At 46.8% G+C, this 17453-nt stretch overlaps 1 protein-coding gene across 1 annotated transcript in view; it reads left to right on the forward strand.

Moving 5' to 3' along the window:
- Nucleotides 1-17453, forward strand: part of DGAT2L6 (diacylglycerol O-acyltransferase 2 like 6) — a 26167-nt gene continuing 8714 nt past the window's right edge. The window contains 7 exon segments of the mRNA XM_027093588.1: nucleotides 1-853; nucleotides 12393-12483; nucleotides 12485-12501; nucleotides 13039-13086; nucleotides 13089-13106; nucleotides 13475-13681; nucleotides 15294-15468. Of these exon segments, the coding sequence (XP_026949389.1) occupies nucleotides 763-853; nucleotides 12393-12483; nucleotides 12485-12501; nucleotides 13039-13086; nucleotides 13089-13106; nucleotides 13475-13681; nucleotides 15294-15468 (647 nt within the window). The 5' untranslated portion in view covers nucleotides 1-762.

Here is a 17453-nt window from a genome sequence, read left to right on the forward strand (position 1 = left end):
ACCCTATGAAGCAGGTACTATTATTATCCCCATTTTACAGTTGGGGAAACCAAGGCACGGCAGTTTGCCAACTTGTAAGTGGCAGAGCTGAGATCTAAACCCTAGCTATCTGGCTCTGAAGTCCATGCCTTTAGCCGCTAGATTGCCTCCCAACAACAGATCTAGAGAGACAGAGCGATTCCCCCACAGCGTCCGGGGAGGAACTTGGCAGAGCCAGGACCGAAAGCCAGGTCTGCTCTCTGTGCAATGCTTCTCCCACTGGCCACTGGTACAGAACCCCTGGGAACAGAGGCACAAGGAGGGATCTGAGAAGTCTAGATATTCATGCAGAAGAAGGCTCTAGTCGACTAGGTGGCTCTCAGCAGAAGACAGGAGGAGTCAGAGAGCATCCACCAGGGCAGACTGCTTTTCAGAGATCCTATTTGAGGCCTAAGCCATTCCCTTTTCCTGCACTAATATATCAGGGACCCCTCCTCACACACACACACACACACACACACACACACACACACACACAGGGCGCTAGAACCAGCCCGAGGCAATTGAGCACCTGTGGGGAAAGGATGCATATTAGAGAGATTAGAAAGTATGATCTAAAGCCTGGTGTGTGCATAGGAAGTTGTGGGGAGAGAACAGGGAAGACTGGAGAAAAGGCTAAAACCTCCAGCAGATAAAGGGACTCAGTGATGAGATTAAAGCAAAGCACCTGCAATCAGCTCAGCTCTGGAGGCACCAGCCTTCTTATCACAACAGAACAGCACCATGGCCATGGCCTTCCTCTCCCATCTGGATCTTCAGGAAAGCCTCCAAACACTCTCTGTTTTGCAGTGGATCCCAGTCTATGTCTTTTTAGGTGAGTGAACCCCAGGGGCTGGAAAGCACAAGGGAACAGATGAAGAAAGAGACCAGGAATCTCCAGATGAGGAGGGCTCCAAAGAGATCATTTTGTTGGTCCCCTCTCTCTGGGAAGGACTGTGCCTCTCTACCCAGAGAGATGGCTACTGTTGAGTCCATTAGATTTCTCTCCTCCCATCTGAGGGGCATGAAGGCCAGGAGTGAGGCTGCAGGTTTCCTGGTTTAAAGATCACCCCAGCCCTCTCTCAGGACTGCCCCCTGTGAACTAGCTGAAAAGAGTCCTATTCGGGGGCAGGGGCAGAGTTGGTGTTACTGGGTAGATGTAAGGTGATTTTCCAGTATAAGACTATGATGAGAGAATTATGGAAAATCTGTGGGCTGCGTGAGTGACTCATTAGACAGAATTTTGAGAAAGGGCCAGTTCTTCAATGGACTCAGAGAATGACAGTCATCAGTGCCGGGCAAATGGGCTGAGAGCTCGAAGCTTTTCTCAGTCAGAAACCAGGGCTTTGTGAGCAGCCAATTACAGGGGCAAGTTTGGAAACTGGACGTGGAGAAATGTCATCCTGAAGGATGGGACAGGTTAGGAGGCTGCCAAGTCCAATCTGTGGGAGGCTATATGACCCCGTAGAGCAGTGGTTCTTAACTAGGGACCTATAGACCTAGAATGAGGCAGGGAGGGACAACGTTGAATTTGGATGGAAAAAATTACCTGTTTGTTTTCACTAACCTCATATTGAAATGATGAATGTAGGCAGCAAACCACAGAAATACCTGTGAATTTGTCGGTAATAGACATCACAGAGATTTACATTTCACATGCCAGTTGTTGCAGTCATCTCAAAAGTTCATTTATGGGCTTCCCTGGTGGTGCAGTGGTTGAGAGTCCACCTGCCGATGCAGAGGACACGGGTTCGTGCCCCGGTCCGGGAAGATCCCACATGCCGCGGAGCGGCTGCGCCCGTGAGCCATGGCCGCTGAGCCTGCGCGTCCGGAGCCTGTGCTCCGCAACGGGAGAGGCCACAACAGTGAGAGGCCCGCGTACTAAAAAAAAAGTTCATTTATGCTCGTTACCACTTCCAAATTCCAACAGTTATTGGAACTACCATTAGGCGTGGTTATTTAATGCATAAATCAAGAAGCCCATGTTACTGTATGACATTTTTGGCAATATTTTGATAACGGTGTTTTACTATGATGAGTTTCCTTTGTAAGTCTGTGTATTTTATTTTGTGCATTTAAAAATACTATTCAGAAAAGGGCTTCACCAGACTGCCAAAGGGGTCCATGGCCTGGTTCCCAGTAAATGCTCCTTACAGAAAAGTGTCCTTCCTTCCTTCCTCCCTCCCTTCCTCCTTCCTAATTCTTTTCTTCCTTCTTTTTCTCACCCTCTTTCCTTCATTCTTTCTGTCTTGCTCAGAGCCTCCCTCAGCGCTTTTCCTCCTTCCTGAATGATGTTCAGAATCATGGCTGATTACTGAGCACAACTGGGAGTGATGGGGGAAAACGTAGGGAAGAGGGGGAGAGAAAAGGCAGAGAGAGGGACAAGAAGGAGGAAAGAAGCGATGAGAGAAGAATGAAGAGATGGTTTGGGGGAGGTGTGGAATATAAATATTCATGACCCTTGGAATTAGGCAATGCTCCTGAGAGCCCCTCTGAGGCCCAGCTTCCAGTTAAAGGATGGCTCTCCATCTGTCTCTTCTTTTCTGGGCTTGTATTGCCATCTATCTAAACTGTTGCAATATCCTCTTTCCTGGACTTCTATTCTCCACCCTCTCCCATATATTCCACTGCCTACAGCCAGAAGAGTCTTTCAAAGGCATCTTTGATTACAGCCCTCTGCTGCTCAAAAATAGTCAGCGATTTTCCCTTGCCTTCTTGATGAAGTACAAATGTGTTATTGTGGGCATTCAAGGCCCTGCTCCACTCTCTGCCTCAAACTTTTTTTTTTTTTTTTTTTTTTTGCGGTACGCGGGCCTCTCACTGTTGTGGCCTCTCCTGTTGCGGAGCACAGGCTCCAGACGCGCAGGCTCAGCGGCCATGGCTCACGGGCCCAGCCGCCCTGCGGCATGTGGGATCTTCCCGGACCGGGGCACGAACCCGTGTCCCCTGCATCGGCAGGCGGACTCTCAACCACTGTGCCACCAGGGAAGCCCCCTGCCTCAAACTCTTTACCAGCTCATCCCCCTACTCTTCCCCTAGGTGAAGCTCGTATTCCAGGCAATCTATTCACAGAACAAATAGAATTACCATACGACCCAGCAATCCCACTACTGGGCATATACCCTGAGAAAACCATAATTCAAAAAGAGTCATGTTCCACAATGTTCACTGCAGCTCTATTTACAATAGCCAGGACATGGAAGTAACCTAAGTGTCCATCGACAGATGAATGGGTAAAGAAGATGTGGCACATATATACGATGGAATATTACTCAGCCATAAAAAGAAACGAAACTGAGTTATTTGTAGTAAGCTGGATGGGCCTAGAATCTGTCATACAGAGTGAAGTAAGTCAGAAAGAGAAAAACAAATACCATATGCTAACACATACATATGGAATCTAAGAAAAAAAAAAGGTCATGAAGAACCTAGGGGTAAGGCGGTAATAAAGACACAGACCTACTAGAGCATGGGCTTGAGGATATGGGGAGGGAGAAGGGTAAGCTGTGACAAAGTGAGAGAGTGGCATGGACATATATACACTACCAAATGTAAAATAGATAGCTAGTGGGAAGCAGCCGCATAGCACAGGGAGATCAGCTCGGTGCTTTGTGACCACCTAGAGGGGTGGGATAGGGAGGGTGGGAGGGAGGGAGATGCAAAAGGGAAGAGATATGGGAACATATGTATATGTATAACTGATTCACTTTGTTATAAATCAGAAACTAACACACCATTGTAAAGCAATTATACTCCAATAAAGATGTTTAAAAAAATGCCAAGGTTACTTACTCTCTCACTCCTTCACTTCTGCTCTATTTCCTACACTTAAAAGATTCCCTGGGCTTCCCTGGTGGCGCAGTGGTTGAGAGTCCGCCTGCCGATGCAGAGGACACGGGTTCGTGCCCCGGTCCGGGAAGATCCCACATGCCGCGGAGCGGCTGGGCCCATGAGCCGTGGCCGCTGGGCCTGCGCGTCCGGAGCCTGTGCTCCGCAACAGGAGAGGCCACAACAGTGAGAGGCCCGCGTACCGCAAAAAAAAAAAAAAAAAAAAAAAAAAGATTCCCTGATCACCCTTCCTGGACTATCCCTGGACAACCCTTCCTTTGAGATACTGCTCAAGTCATACCTTCTCTGCAACATTGTCCTGGCAACCTGAGACTACATTATCTGTGAAAGTCCAGAGCACTTTGGAAAATTCGGTTGCATAGCAGCCTTTATACCCTTTGCCTCCTCTACCCAATAAGCTCCATGAAAACAGGAGCCACGTCTTGTCATTGTTCTATTTCTTGCAACACCAGGCTTGACACTGTTGATTCTTCCAGATTTCTTCTCCTCAGTAAAGACCTTTAAGTCCACCTCTTGTTCTTTTTTCTCTCTCATGGACATCTTTTTGTGTGTGTGTGTGGGTCTGCCTCGTATCTCTGGTTGCTGATAATACAAAAAATAGAACATACTCTTGGGAGTCAGACAGACCAGGTCTGCCATTTACTTGTTATGTGAGCTTGTGCAAGTAAGTCGTTCACCCTCTACCATTGTAGAACAGAGCTCTCAAGACCATTCTGATAATCAAAGAGGAAAGAAAACCCTCAGTCGATGTTCATTTTCTTTCTGTGATAGAAATTGACATCGGAGCCCAACCACCCCACCTCAGAAGACGTTTGATCAACAGAAGAGTGACTACCACTTCTAAGACAGGCACCTTAGACTCTGATTTCATTGCACCTTCAGGAAGAATAATGAGTAACTAGATCCTAGAAAATGAGGCAGACACTCTGATACCTTCCAAGCATTCCCACAGGCCCTTTCAAGGCATCGTTCACTTCACTACTCCCTCTCCTTCACCCCCTACATCCAGTCAACTGCAAACCCCTGAACATTCTGCCTCCATAGTATCTTTCAAATTGATTTCAGAAGTAGTAGCCTATTTCAGGTTCCCATTGCCTCTCATCTAAGTCACCGCAACTCTTAGCTGACCTCCCTGCCTACCGTTTCTCCTGCTCGCACAGTCATCTCAAATGATCTTACTGATACACAGATATGATCACGCTCTTCCTCTGCTAAGAACCATCACTGGCTTCTCATTCCATTCAGTATGGGACCTGAGCTCCCCTGCTTCCTTCCCAGTGTCATCTCCTGTTCCATGGCTTCCCATGCTCCCTGTACTTTTTCAGGTTATGGTATTACTCACAGACCTTGGACTCTTCCATCTCCAGGCCTTCGTTCGAGCTCTTCCTTGTGCGTGGAAGGCCCTTCCACCACTAATCCGTCTGTCAAAATCCTACTCTTCCTTCAAGATTCAATTTAAATCTTACCTTCTGCATGAAGCCTTTCTAGGTTGCCCGGTAGTAAAGAATGGCCTTCTCCTTTCGTCCCCATATAATGACATTTGAACCCTAACTGTATTGTTCTCACCCTCTAGGATATATCCATTATTTATGGTATCAGTTTTCCCCTCTAGACTATGAGTTTCTGGAAAGCAGGAACTTTATTTTTTACATGTCTTAATATGACTTAAAATTAATTAAGCATACACAAAGTGCTTAAAGTAGCTCTTGGTTCATAATAAAGACACAACAAATGCTACATACTTTTTTTCCCAAAGCTTGAAATGAAGATACATGACCTCTCTGAGCCTCAGTTTCTTCATATGTAAAATGGGGATAATAAAATTATCTACCTCTCAGGGTCGTGAGAAGATTAAATGAGATAATGCACATTAAGTGCTGAACAGAGTGCCTGTTGACAATAAATGCTCTATACAAGGTATCAGTAACCATACTTACATTATTTTCATCGTTTTCATACTTATGCTCTTCACCCTCCTCCTTCCAGGCCCCAAGCCTGCCCCCATTGCTTCTAGCACAGGGATTTCACACGAGGTATGCTCAGTCTATGTTTGCTGAATTACTAAATTATCTTTTTTTTACTCCCGCGGGTTCTTACATTTATAGTAATACAGATCCAATAAGTAATCACAAAGCCACAGAAATTCGTCTTTGACAAACCAGCCACGTTCTTGGATTTCTGAAGGCTTTGAGCCAACTGATTAAGACGCCAGGTTTTCGCTTTACACTAGAAATGACAGGCTGCCCATAGCCTTACACACTCATGCACACCCTGGAACCTCAGAAGGCCTTTCTTTATTTATTTGGAATAAGGGCATTGGTGGTTTCTTTCCCTGTTACCATTCACCTGCCACTTAGAGAATTTTGAAATCAAACTTCCCTGTGCTACAACTGAATGTAACAAATATATTTATCCTGAATCTTCCTCCTGTGCTTGGCATTATGCTGAAGGCTGTTTTCAAGAAGCTTACTGTCTAGGGCTTCCCTGGCAGCGCAGTGGTTAAGAATCCACCTGCCAATGCAGGGGACACGGTTCGAGCCCTGGTCCAGGAAGATCCCACATGCCACGGAGCAACTAAGCCTGTGCACCACAACTACTGAGCCTGCACTCTAGAGCCCGCAAGCCACAACTACTGAGCCCACGTGCCACAACTACTGAAGCCCGCGTGCCTAGAGCCCGTGCTCCGCAACAAGAGAAGCCACAACAGTGAGAAGTCCGCGCACCACAAGAAGACCCAACGCAGCCAAAAATAAATTTATTAAAAAAAAAGAAGCTTACTGTCTAAAAGGCAAAGGGCCAGACATGTAAGGTGCTAACTACACAAGCAACAAAATGAAACAGGGCCAAATAGATGCAGAAGTAATGTGCTGTGGGTGTGTAGAGGAGGGAACTCTTCATTCTGACCAGAGAATAAGCAAAGATATCATCAAGGAGGTATCATTTGAGCTAAGCCTTGACGGCTGAGAGAATTTTGATATAGACAGAAAGTTGGAGAGAGGGTAGTCAGAATAAGGGAACAGCATCACCAAAGGCATGGAGAAGTGAAATTGCATGGTGGGTTGAAAGAATGGGGAGTAGACTAAGGTGGTTGGACCCCCGTTTCCCATTCTTCAGCCGTTTGCCTCCCACTTTCTGGTTCTTTCCACAGCTGAGTACCACCTGTGCTATTATTACTAACATTTTTTCCCCAAATTGACTCATTCCTGTAAGCTAAATTAATATATTCTTTTTTTAAAAAATTATTTATTCATTCATTTATTTAATTTTTGGCTGCATTGGGTCTTCGTTGATAGGCGTGGGCTTTCTCTAGTTGCGGCGAGCAGGGGCTACTCTTTGTTGTGGTGCACGGGCTTCTCATTGCAGTGGCTTCTCTTGTTGCAGAGCACGGGCTCTAGGCACACGGGCTTCAGTAGTTGTGGCACGCGGGCTCAGTAGTTGTGGCTCGCGGGCTGTAGAGCACAGGCTCAGTAGCTGTGGCGCACGGGCTTAGTTGCTCCACGGCATGTGGGAACTTCCCGGACCAGGGCTTGAACCCGTGTCCCCTGCATCGGCAGGCAGATTCTTAACCACTGCACCACCAGGGAAGCCCCTAAATTAATATATTCTAACAGGAAACTTTACATTACCACCATGAATTCACTTTTATTCACTACACATTAAAATAACTTTCCATCCATGAGCCACTTCAGATCACCCCATGTCCTTACAGTGGTCTGGGTATGATCACCTCATGCTAGATCATAAGGGGTATGAGTGCCGGTGCTGAGAGATGAGGCCAAGAAGGTGTATGTGGCCGGCCCATGGAGGGCCTTAAACACCAGGCTAGGGCTTCCCTGGTGGCGCAGTGGTTGAGAGTCTGCCTGCCGATGCAGGGGACACGGGTTCGTGCCCCGGTCCGGGAAGATCCCACATGCCGCAGAGCGGCTAGGCCCATGAGCCATGGCCGCTGAGTTTGCACGTCCGGAGCCACAACGAGAGGCCCGCGTACAGAAAAAAAAAAAAAAAAAACCACCAGGCTAACATGTTCAGACTTCATCCTGTCAGCAGTGGGAAAATACTGAAGGCTTCAGAGGAGGCAAACAACATTATGACTGTGCCTTAAAAATATATCTGCGGCATGGAAAATAGACTGGAGGGGAAGAGACCAGCAGGCAAGAATAGACAAAAGCCTGCAGTCCAGACCAGAGGAGATCAAGTTCTGGACCACAGCAGTGACAGTGGAGACAGAGGCAGGAGGATGAATGGGAGAGATTTTTTTTTGGAAAGGGAGAGAAGTTAAAGATAGCTCCAAAATGTTGAAACTGTGACATTTATCCTGAGGCCTGAAATATGAATAGGAGCTAGCCAGGCAACGAGCTGAGGAAAGAGTCTTCCAGGCAAAAGGGACAATATGCACAGAAGCCCGGAGGCTGGGGAACAGAATGAGTTGAAGAAACTGACAGAAGAACAGTATGGTGGCATGCAGAGAACTAGGGGGTGGCCAGGGGCTCCATCACGGAGGACCTTCAGAACCAAGTTTATGAGACTGGACTGGATCCTAAGAGTCATGGGAAGCCATGTGAGTTGTTGAATTATTGAAATACCATTAACCCCCATAGGTTCTCATATTTATCATTAATTTTGATCCATTAAGTAATCACAGAGCCACAGAAATGTCTCTTTGACAAACAGCCATGTTCTTGGTTATATGCTATAGAAGGACAGAGATTTGCATTTAGCATGCTGGCTGCATCATGGCTCAAATCGAAGCAGGTAACCTGTTTAGAAGACATTGGCAGTCAGCTTAGAGAGAGAGAATGGTGGCTTAGACAGGATGGTAGCATGGAGGTGGGGAATAGAATAATTTGAAAGATGTTTGGAGGACAGAACTGACGGGAATTAACAATTGACTAAAGGAAAGCGATAATTAGAGCTCAGTGGTGAAGAGTACAGTCTCTGGAGGAAGAGTGTGAGTTCTCAACTCTGGCTCACCCACTAGCTGGCTGTGTGACCTTAAGTGGTTATTTAACTTCTCTGAACCTGGGTTCCTCATTCACAAAATGAGAATGCTTATTGTCCTAATGGGGGCTTTATGAAGATTTAATAAAATACACATGTAAAATACTTAGTTTTACATGATGAGTGTACAGTAAATGTTGGCTATTACTATATGGGGAAAGTGAGCAAGAAAGATGAATCAGAAATGATTTGAAGAAAGGACCCAGTTAGATTCATATTGGTACCATCTTTAACTTAAGCTAGTAATCATTAGTAATTTGAGGGTGTACAGGTTTACATTTATTTTTTTTAAGTCAAGACCAACGGTGAAAAAGGATATTACATAATGGTAAAAGGGTCAATTCACCAAGAAGACATAACTATCCTAAATGTCTATGCACCTAGCAATAGAGCTTTAAAATATATGAAGTGAAAACTAACAGAACTGGAAAAAAAATAGACAAATTAACAATTACATTTGAAGACTTCCTTGAAAACCACAAACAACCAAAACTCACCCAAAATGAAACAGATAATGTGTAACTATTAACTAAATTAAATTTTAATTTTGGAAGGTTATAAACCTTCCAAAACAGAAATCTGAAGACCCAGTTGGTTTCAACGGCATATTCTTCCAAACATTTTAAAGATGATATATCACAAATTCTACACAATCTTTTTCAGAAAATAGAAGACGAAAGAACACTTGCCAACTCATTTATGAGGCCAGACCCTGATACCAAAACCAGACAAAACAGTACAAAAAAAAAAAACTACAGACCAATATCCCTCATGAATATAAATGCAAAAATCCTCAAAAAAATACTAGCAAATCAAACAAATATACCATGACCAAGTGGGCTCTATCCCAGAATGCAAGGGTAAATATTTGAAAATCAATCAACGTAACCTAGCATATTAACCACCTAAGGGAGAAAAAACACACACAATTATATCAACTGATGTAGAAAAAGCATTTGACAAACTTTAACCCATGATAAAATCTCTCAGCAAACTAGGAACAGAAGGCAACTTTCTCAACTTGATGAAGAGCATCTGTAAAAAAAAAAAAAACCTTGCAGGTAACATCATACTTAATGGTGAAAGACTGAAAGCTTTCTCTCTAAGATGAGGAGCAAAGCAAGTATGTTCACTCTCACCATTTGTATTCAACATCATACTAAAAGTCCTAGCAAGTGCAATAAAGCAAGAAGAAAAAAAAAAGAAAGAAAAGCATTCAGATTGAAAAGTAAGAAATACAACTGTCCTAATTCACAGATGACATGATCACCTGTGTAGAAAATCCCATTAAATTAAATACTTTTAAAATCTACTAAAAAAAATCCCTCTAAGGGTGTGGAGAAAAAGGAACCCTCTTGCACTGTTGGTGGGAATGTAAATTGATACAGCCACTGTGGAGAACAGTATGGAGGTTCCTTAAAAAACTACAAATAGAGTTACCATATGATCCAGCAATCATACTCCTGGGCACAAATCCGGAGAAAACCATAATTCAAAAAGACACATGCACCCCAATGTTCATTGCAGCACTATTTACAATAGCCAGGTCATGGAAGCAACCTAACTGTCCATCGACAGATTAATGGATAAAGAGGATGTGGCACATATATACAATGGAATATTACTCAGCCATAAAAAGGAACGAAATTGGGTCATTTGTAGAGATGTGGATGAATCTAGAGACTGTCATACAGAGTGAAGTAAGTCAGAAAGAGAAAAACAAATACCGTATACTAACACATATATATGGAATCTAAAAAAAAAAAGGTTCTGAAGAACCTAGGGGCAGGACAGGAATAAAGATGCAGACGTAGAGAATGGACTTGAGGACATGGGGAGGGGGAAGGTAAGCTGGGACGAAATGAGAGAGTGGCATGGACATATATACACTACCAAATGTAAAATGGATAGCTAGTGAGAAGCAGACACATAGCACAGGGAGATCAGCTCAGTGCTTTGTGACCACCTAGAGGGGTGGGATAGGGAGGGTGGGAGGGAGACACAAGAGGGAGGGGAGGGGATCTGGGGATATATGTAAATGTATAGCTGATTCACTTTGTTATACAGCAGCAACTAACACACCATTGTAAAGCCATTATACTCCAATAAAGAAGTTGAAAAATAATTAATAATGATTCATATTTAACTTTATCTGAGTTTTCTTCTGAAGCTTACCCAGCAAATTTACTCTCATCTTTTTTAAAAAATAAATTTATTAATTAATTAATTTATTTTTGGCTGTGTTGGGTCTTCGTTTCTGTGCGAGGGCTTTCTCTAGTTGCGGCAAGTGGGGGCCACTCTTCATCGCGGTGCGCAGGCCTCTCACTGTTGCAGCCTCTCTTGTTGCGGAGCACAGGCTCCAGACGCGCAGGCTCAGTAGTTGTGGCTCACGGGCCTAGTTGCTCCGTGGCATGTGGGATCTTCCCAGACCAGGGCTCGAACCCGTGTCCCCTGCATTGGCAGGCATATTCTCAACCACTGCGCCACCAGGGAAGCCCCCTACTCTCATCTTTTATGAGGGTCAGAGGTAGCCAGATTTGTATCCATGGCAATCTTCCCATAAAATTCCTCCCCCTGCTATTTCCTATTTAATTAGTATGCTTACAACAACCACTTCAGCCAGCTCTTGTAAGGGGAATTCAGCCTATCACTAAGGTTTCTTCTACTCCATAACACGACTTTTTTTTAAAATGCCCATTCCATCTTTTTCCTGTCATTTTCATCTAAGCCCAAAATGCTAGAGACAAACCTGCTGGCAGGTAACTCTTGAGTTTCTTCCCCTTCTCTGAAACTTTTATCTACTATGATGTTATCTGGTCAAAGAAGTCATTCCTTTAGCTGGGTATTTTTAAATTCACAATATGTGTACTGAGCCCCTCTTTCTCATGAATGCATATTTTAAAATGGAATTCAACTCCCACTGCTGTAAGATGTACCATGTCTGCATTTCACAGCCTGCTGTGACCCTTTCTTTGCTAACAGAGATGATTTTTTCCCCTTCTGAACTTTTGAGACATTTTGAATGGGACAAAATCGAACAAAGTAAAGCAGTTTCTAATATGTGTTTTCTTCTCAGCATCAAACAGCCCATACACTGCAGGCCGCCCCTCTCCACTGGAATGTGCTGACAGAGCAGTTCCACAAAGGAAGGAGGGTTGAGCTTTCAGAAAGGACTTCCTGAGGTCCCAGAACGGGGATGTAAGCCACAGGTCCAAGATGCTGTTTCCTTCCAATTACCAAGTAGTGCTGTCCTTTGACCCCAGCTGAGGACCTACTCTGAGAACGTCATGGTTCTGCTGTCCTCAGTTAAGATCTCAGCCACCAAGGGGACCCAGATCCAGGGACTCAGAGGTCCTCCCGGACCACAGCAGAGCTAGGAGGGGGTTAGGGGGTCGGGGGGGATGAGGAGAGAAGAGTCTCACACCGGCCTCAACCTGCTCCTTCACTACAGAGCAGAGATCGGGGTTATGAGAGGTGTATTAAACTTGAAGGGAACTGAAGGGCATGAACCCTTTGCGTCCCCTCAGGAGCTATTCCTATTCTTCTTATACCCTACTTTCTGGTGTTCACTAAGTTCGGGATGCTGTCCGTGCTCGCCTTAGCCTGGCTCTCCTATGACGAACACCCACAGTCAAGGTAAGAAACAGGGGAAGAGTGGTGGTCCCTGTCTGTACCAAGGATGGAACCACAGGGCTGGGGTGGGGGTGGAAGGAGAGAGTGGGAGAGACAGAGGGAGAAGAGGTGGGGAGAGGAAAGAAGAGGAAAGGGAAAGGAAAGGAGGTCAGGGAGGCGAAGCGAAGGAGAGAGGGAGAGGAGCACAGGAAGGTAGAGGGAAGGGGTGGGAGACAGGAGGGCAAAGCTCAGCAAGTAACAGAGGTCTCTGCCAGGCTGCCCAGGAAGAATTGAGGCTGGTTTCTGGGTGGGTGCTCCCAGCCTCCTGCTATTTCCTTCCCTCCCACCTTTCTGACTGCTCCAGAGGAGCAGGGGCTTCCTGTGTCTCCTTGAGGGTTGGATTCAGGGACAGTACCTATAGCTCTGTGCCCAAGATATGGAAATGTGAGAAAGAGGCCCCTCTAGTGACCTGAAGATTTTAGGAAGAACCCTCCACCTCCAGGAGAAGTAGAGGGATTGGCAAGATCTCACCCAGTCTTTCCTTCCCTTCTGTACCTGCAGGTGGTAGGCGTTCAACTTGGGTACGAAACTGGACCCTCTGGAAGTATTTCCAAATTACTTCCCAGTAAAGATGACTACGCTTCCTCTGGGTGCCCTCAGTCCCTGTTGCCCAGACTCTCCCTCCCCATTCAGCCCTATGTTTTCAAAGGCTTTGGTGGCCAGCAGTGGACATCGAGGCCCAGAGGCATAATGCAGAGCAGGGACCCAAGATGGATGGGCAGGTGGGGAGACAAATGGATAGCACCTTGCCTCAGAGTGGCAGACCCAGGTCAGCCTCTCTGAGCATCATAACCCCTGGCAATCATGTGACAGTGAAGACATCCCAGTGAATAGGGATTTGGAGCTCCCCAAGGGAAACACAGGCTACCTACTGGGATCTGAGTCCACATGTCCTCTCTTCCTTCTATCCACTACTCTGATTCAATCTCCCTCTAACAGCTGGTGAAGATTCATGACCTCTGTCCCAAACACAACTATATCATTGCCAACCACCCCCATGGCATTCTCTCTTATGGTGTCTTCATCATCTTTCCCACTGAGGCCACTGGCTTTGCTCGGATTTTCCCAGCCATCACTCCTTATGTACGGACCTTGGAAGAGATCTTCTGGATCCCAATTGTGCGAGATTATGTGATGTCAATGGGTGAGTACAAGAAATCATTCCATTCTCTGACCTACCTCAGGGCTCCAACTTCTATAAGCCTTGACAGTCAGTCCAGTTCTCACTCCCTGCTGGAAGAGGACTTAGTAGAAAATGAGTCCAGAACACACTGAGCCAGTAACAGGAATATGTGGCCAAGCCTCAGGTTCTGTCCAAGATCTGGGAGGCAGGGTTTGGTTAGGCAGCAGGATAAGTTATAGGCATTCATAAGAGTTGCCAAGGATCCTTTCAGAAGAGGAAGCAGAAGCCTGGAGTTCAGGATCAAAGCCAAAGTGGAAAGCAAAAGCCAAATATCAAAACCAAATATAGGGCTTCCCTGGTGGCGCAGTGGTTGAGAGTCCGCCTGCCGATGCAGGGGACACGGGTTCGTGCCCCGGTCCGGGAAGATCCCACATGCTGCGAAGCGGCTGGGCCCATGAGCCATGGCCGCTGAGCCTGCGCGTCCGGAGTCTGTGCTCTGCAACGGGAGAGGCCACAACAGTGAGAGGCCCGCGTACTGCAAAAAAAAAAAACCAAATATAAGGAAAATGAGGCATGAATGGTACAGCTCAGATGAACTTTGCCTGACTCTTGGGGATGTCAACTGGCTTCTTTTGGCCAGTCATTTATGTAGCAGTTCTCATCTCAGGGCGTCTCAAAGACACTTTCAAGTCTTTCATACTAGCTGGTACCCTCCTGGCCCATGACCCTCATCTCCTGAGAACCCCTTTGAACTTGCGTAAGACATCAAGGGATAAAGGAGAGGCATCCGTCAGAATCCAGGACAACTTCCCCATGCCAGGCTTCAAGCCGGGGTACTGTGCCAAATGTCCTTCTCTTTGGATGAATATCCATCCTTCTTGACACCAGAAAACAACTGAAGCCAAACATTAAAAGGTAAGATACATTGATATCTGGAGGGGCCAGGTGGCACCACTAGAGTCCCAGAGGATGGTTCTGCTCCCCTCTGAGGTTGGTATGAACCTGGGTCTCAAGGACTGTGGCCTGGAGCCAATGTCTTCCATCCCAGGAGAGAACAGAAGGTGAGCACAGGGCAGAGTTGGGAAGCAGAGGTGAGGAAAGACTCTGTGACTGTTGTAGAGCAGCAAGATGTCATTCCATGGTTCATCTACATTTCAATTTGGCTTGGACAGGATCCTGGGTCTGCCTACTCTCCAGAACCCGCAGCCACTGGCTTCCCTTTGCCGGGTTGCTCTAAGGAGGAAGCAGGATGGTGGTGGCTATTCCTCATTACTCCTAGGGAAGAGAACTCTGGAGAGCCTCAATTGCCATCAGCCTGGGGAGAGTGGAAGACAGCTGTGGTTCCTGGGTAGAGAAGGAAGGGATGGGCTTAAATACTATAGAGCTAAGAGAAAGTAGGCAGAAGAACTCAATGTAGCCCCAACTGTAGTAGCACAGAGCTGCAAGGCAAGCAGCTGACCCTAAGGACCAACCTCAGGGCTAACCCAGGATGTGGAGGTTAAAGACAGAAGAGTGGAAACAAGCACAGTCAGGTGACAGAAGAACTGTCTCCAGCAGGAAGACCCTGGAGGAACCCCTTACCCCGTCCTCAAGCACCAAGTTTGTTATACCCCTTGACTCTTTGGTTTCACAGGTGTGTGCCCAGTGAGTGAGTTGGCCTTGAAGTATTTGCTGACCAAGAAAGGCTCGGGCAATGCTGTGGTTATTGTGGAGGGTGGAGCTGCTGAAGCCCTCTTGTGCCACGCAGGAGCCTCTACCATCCTCCTTAAACAGCATAAAGGTTTTGTGAGGTTGGCACTGAAGACAGGGTGGGTCCCTAGGTTCTGGTGCCCTATCATCAGGGTGCCATAGGTCCTCTGTAGCACCTGTCCAGAATGGTGCCCTTCCTTGGAAACCTGTTAGAGTGGGTTCCCTCTTCATTCTGACTGCTTCTCTCTACTCGCTCACACTGTGCCTTAAGGGTGTTTGGGCCTCCAGACACATTCTGGTGAGTACTTTTAAAGCTTGAAGTTAGAGAAAAAACAGTAAAAGACCTTTACCTTCTGCCCATTAGCCTGGTAGGCTGGGGGTCTGGGGAAGTGGGGCTTCAGTCTATATCAACCCATGAACTGCGAGGCCCAGAGAACTTACCCAGGGCAAGGAAGGCACTGGGCTTGATGCTGTGAGGATTGCAAACATGCAAAAGACATGGATACTGCCCCCAAAGAGCATATAATCTAGTTTGAGAAATAGAATGCATTCATTCCATAGTTACTGAACAGCTACTGTGTGTCAGGCATAGTACTAGGCATTAAGGATATAAAAATAGATAAGACCTGGTCCTTGCCTTTTAGGAACTCAGAGTCCAATGGAAGACAGACATATTCACATATAATTACAAAATATTTCCAGAAGCCAGCCACTTACCAGCTCAACTATCGCTCCCTGGTTTACCACCCCATCGTCTCTCCCCTGGATTATTACAACAGTCTCCTAAGTGCTCTCTCTGCTTCTACCCTTGCCTCCCTCACATCCAAGAGTCTATTCTCAACCGTGACCAGGATGATCCTATTCAGCGTGAGTCAGATCATGTCACTACTCCAAATGCTCCAGTGGCTCCCATTTCACACCGAGCAAAACCAAAGTCTTTACAAGGGCCTGCAAGACCCTAAATTATCTTGCCACGTCGCTGATCTCATCAGCCACTGCCCTCCCCCTTGCTCACTCCATTAGAGCTACACTGGCTTCCTTGCTGTCCCTCAAACAAGCCACACGCTCCTCCCTTAGGGCCTTTGTTCTGCTTGACCCCTCTGTCTGGGACATTATTCCTGCAAATAACTCTGGCTTATTCCTTTACCTCCTCCAGGTCTTTGCTCAAATGTCTCTTCTCAATAAGGTCAATCCTGACCATCCTGCTGGATCTTTTTCCCATTGCGCTTATCATCTCCTCATACGTCATCAATTTTATTTCTTTACATATATGGTTTTCTATTTGTTCATTATTATTGTTTATTGTCTGTCTTCTCTCAATAAAAGGTAAGCTCCATGAGGACAGAGATTTTTTTTTAATCCATTGTGTTCACTGATGTGTCCCCAGGGCTTAAAAATGTGCTGGCACGAAGAGGTGGTAGGAGATCGAGAAGATGGCGGAAGAGTAAGACGTGGAGATCACCTTCCTCCCCACAGATACACCAGAAATACATCTACACGTGGAATAACTCCTACAGAACACCTACTGAACGCTGGCGGAAGACCTCACACCTCCCAAAAGGCAAGAAACTCCCCACGTACCTGGGTAGGGCAAAAGAGAAAAGAATAAACCAAGACAAAAGAATAGGGACGGGAGAGCGCAGGGGAAGGACTGGGGTTGGCGGCGTGAGCACAGCCTGCAGGGGGTTGGTGCACCATGGCTGGCAGGGAAGGAGTCGGGGGAAAAGTCTGGACCTGCCGAAGAGGCAAGAGACTTTTTCTTCCCTCTTTGTTTCCTGGTGCGCGAGGAGAGGGGATTGGGAACGCTGCTTGGAGGAGCTCCAGAGACGGGCGCGAGCCGCAGCTGACGGCACAGACCCCAGAGACGGGCATGAGATGCTGAGGCTGCTGCTGCCGCCACCGGGAGGCCTGTGTGCGAGCGCGGGTCGCTGTCCGCACCTCCCTTCCGGGGAGCCTGTGCAGCCCGCCAATGCCGGGGTCCCGGGATCCAGGAACAACTTCCCCGGCAGGGCGCACGGCGTGCCTCGTGCTGGTGCGGCATCCCGACGGCCTCTGCCATCACAGGCTTGCCCCGCATCCGCGCCCCTCCCTCCCCCCGGCCTGG

This window comes from Aethalodelphis obliquidens, unplaced genomic scaffold (assembly GCF_003676395.1).
Source record: "Aethalodelphis obliquidens isolate GAN/ISIS:26980383/991018 unplaced genomic scaffold, ASM367639v1 scaffold85, whole genome shotgun sequence".
Classification (NCBI taxonomy): domain Eukaryota; kingdom Metazoa; phylum Chordata; class Mammalia; order Artiodactyla; family Delphinidae; genus Aethalodelphis; species Aethalodelphis obliquidens.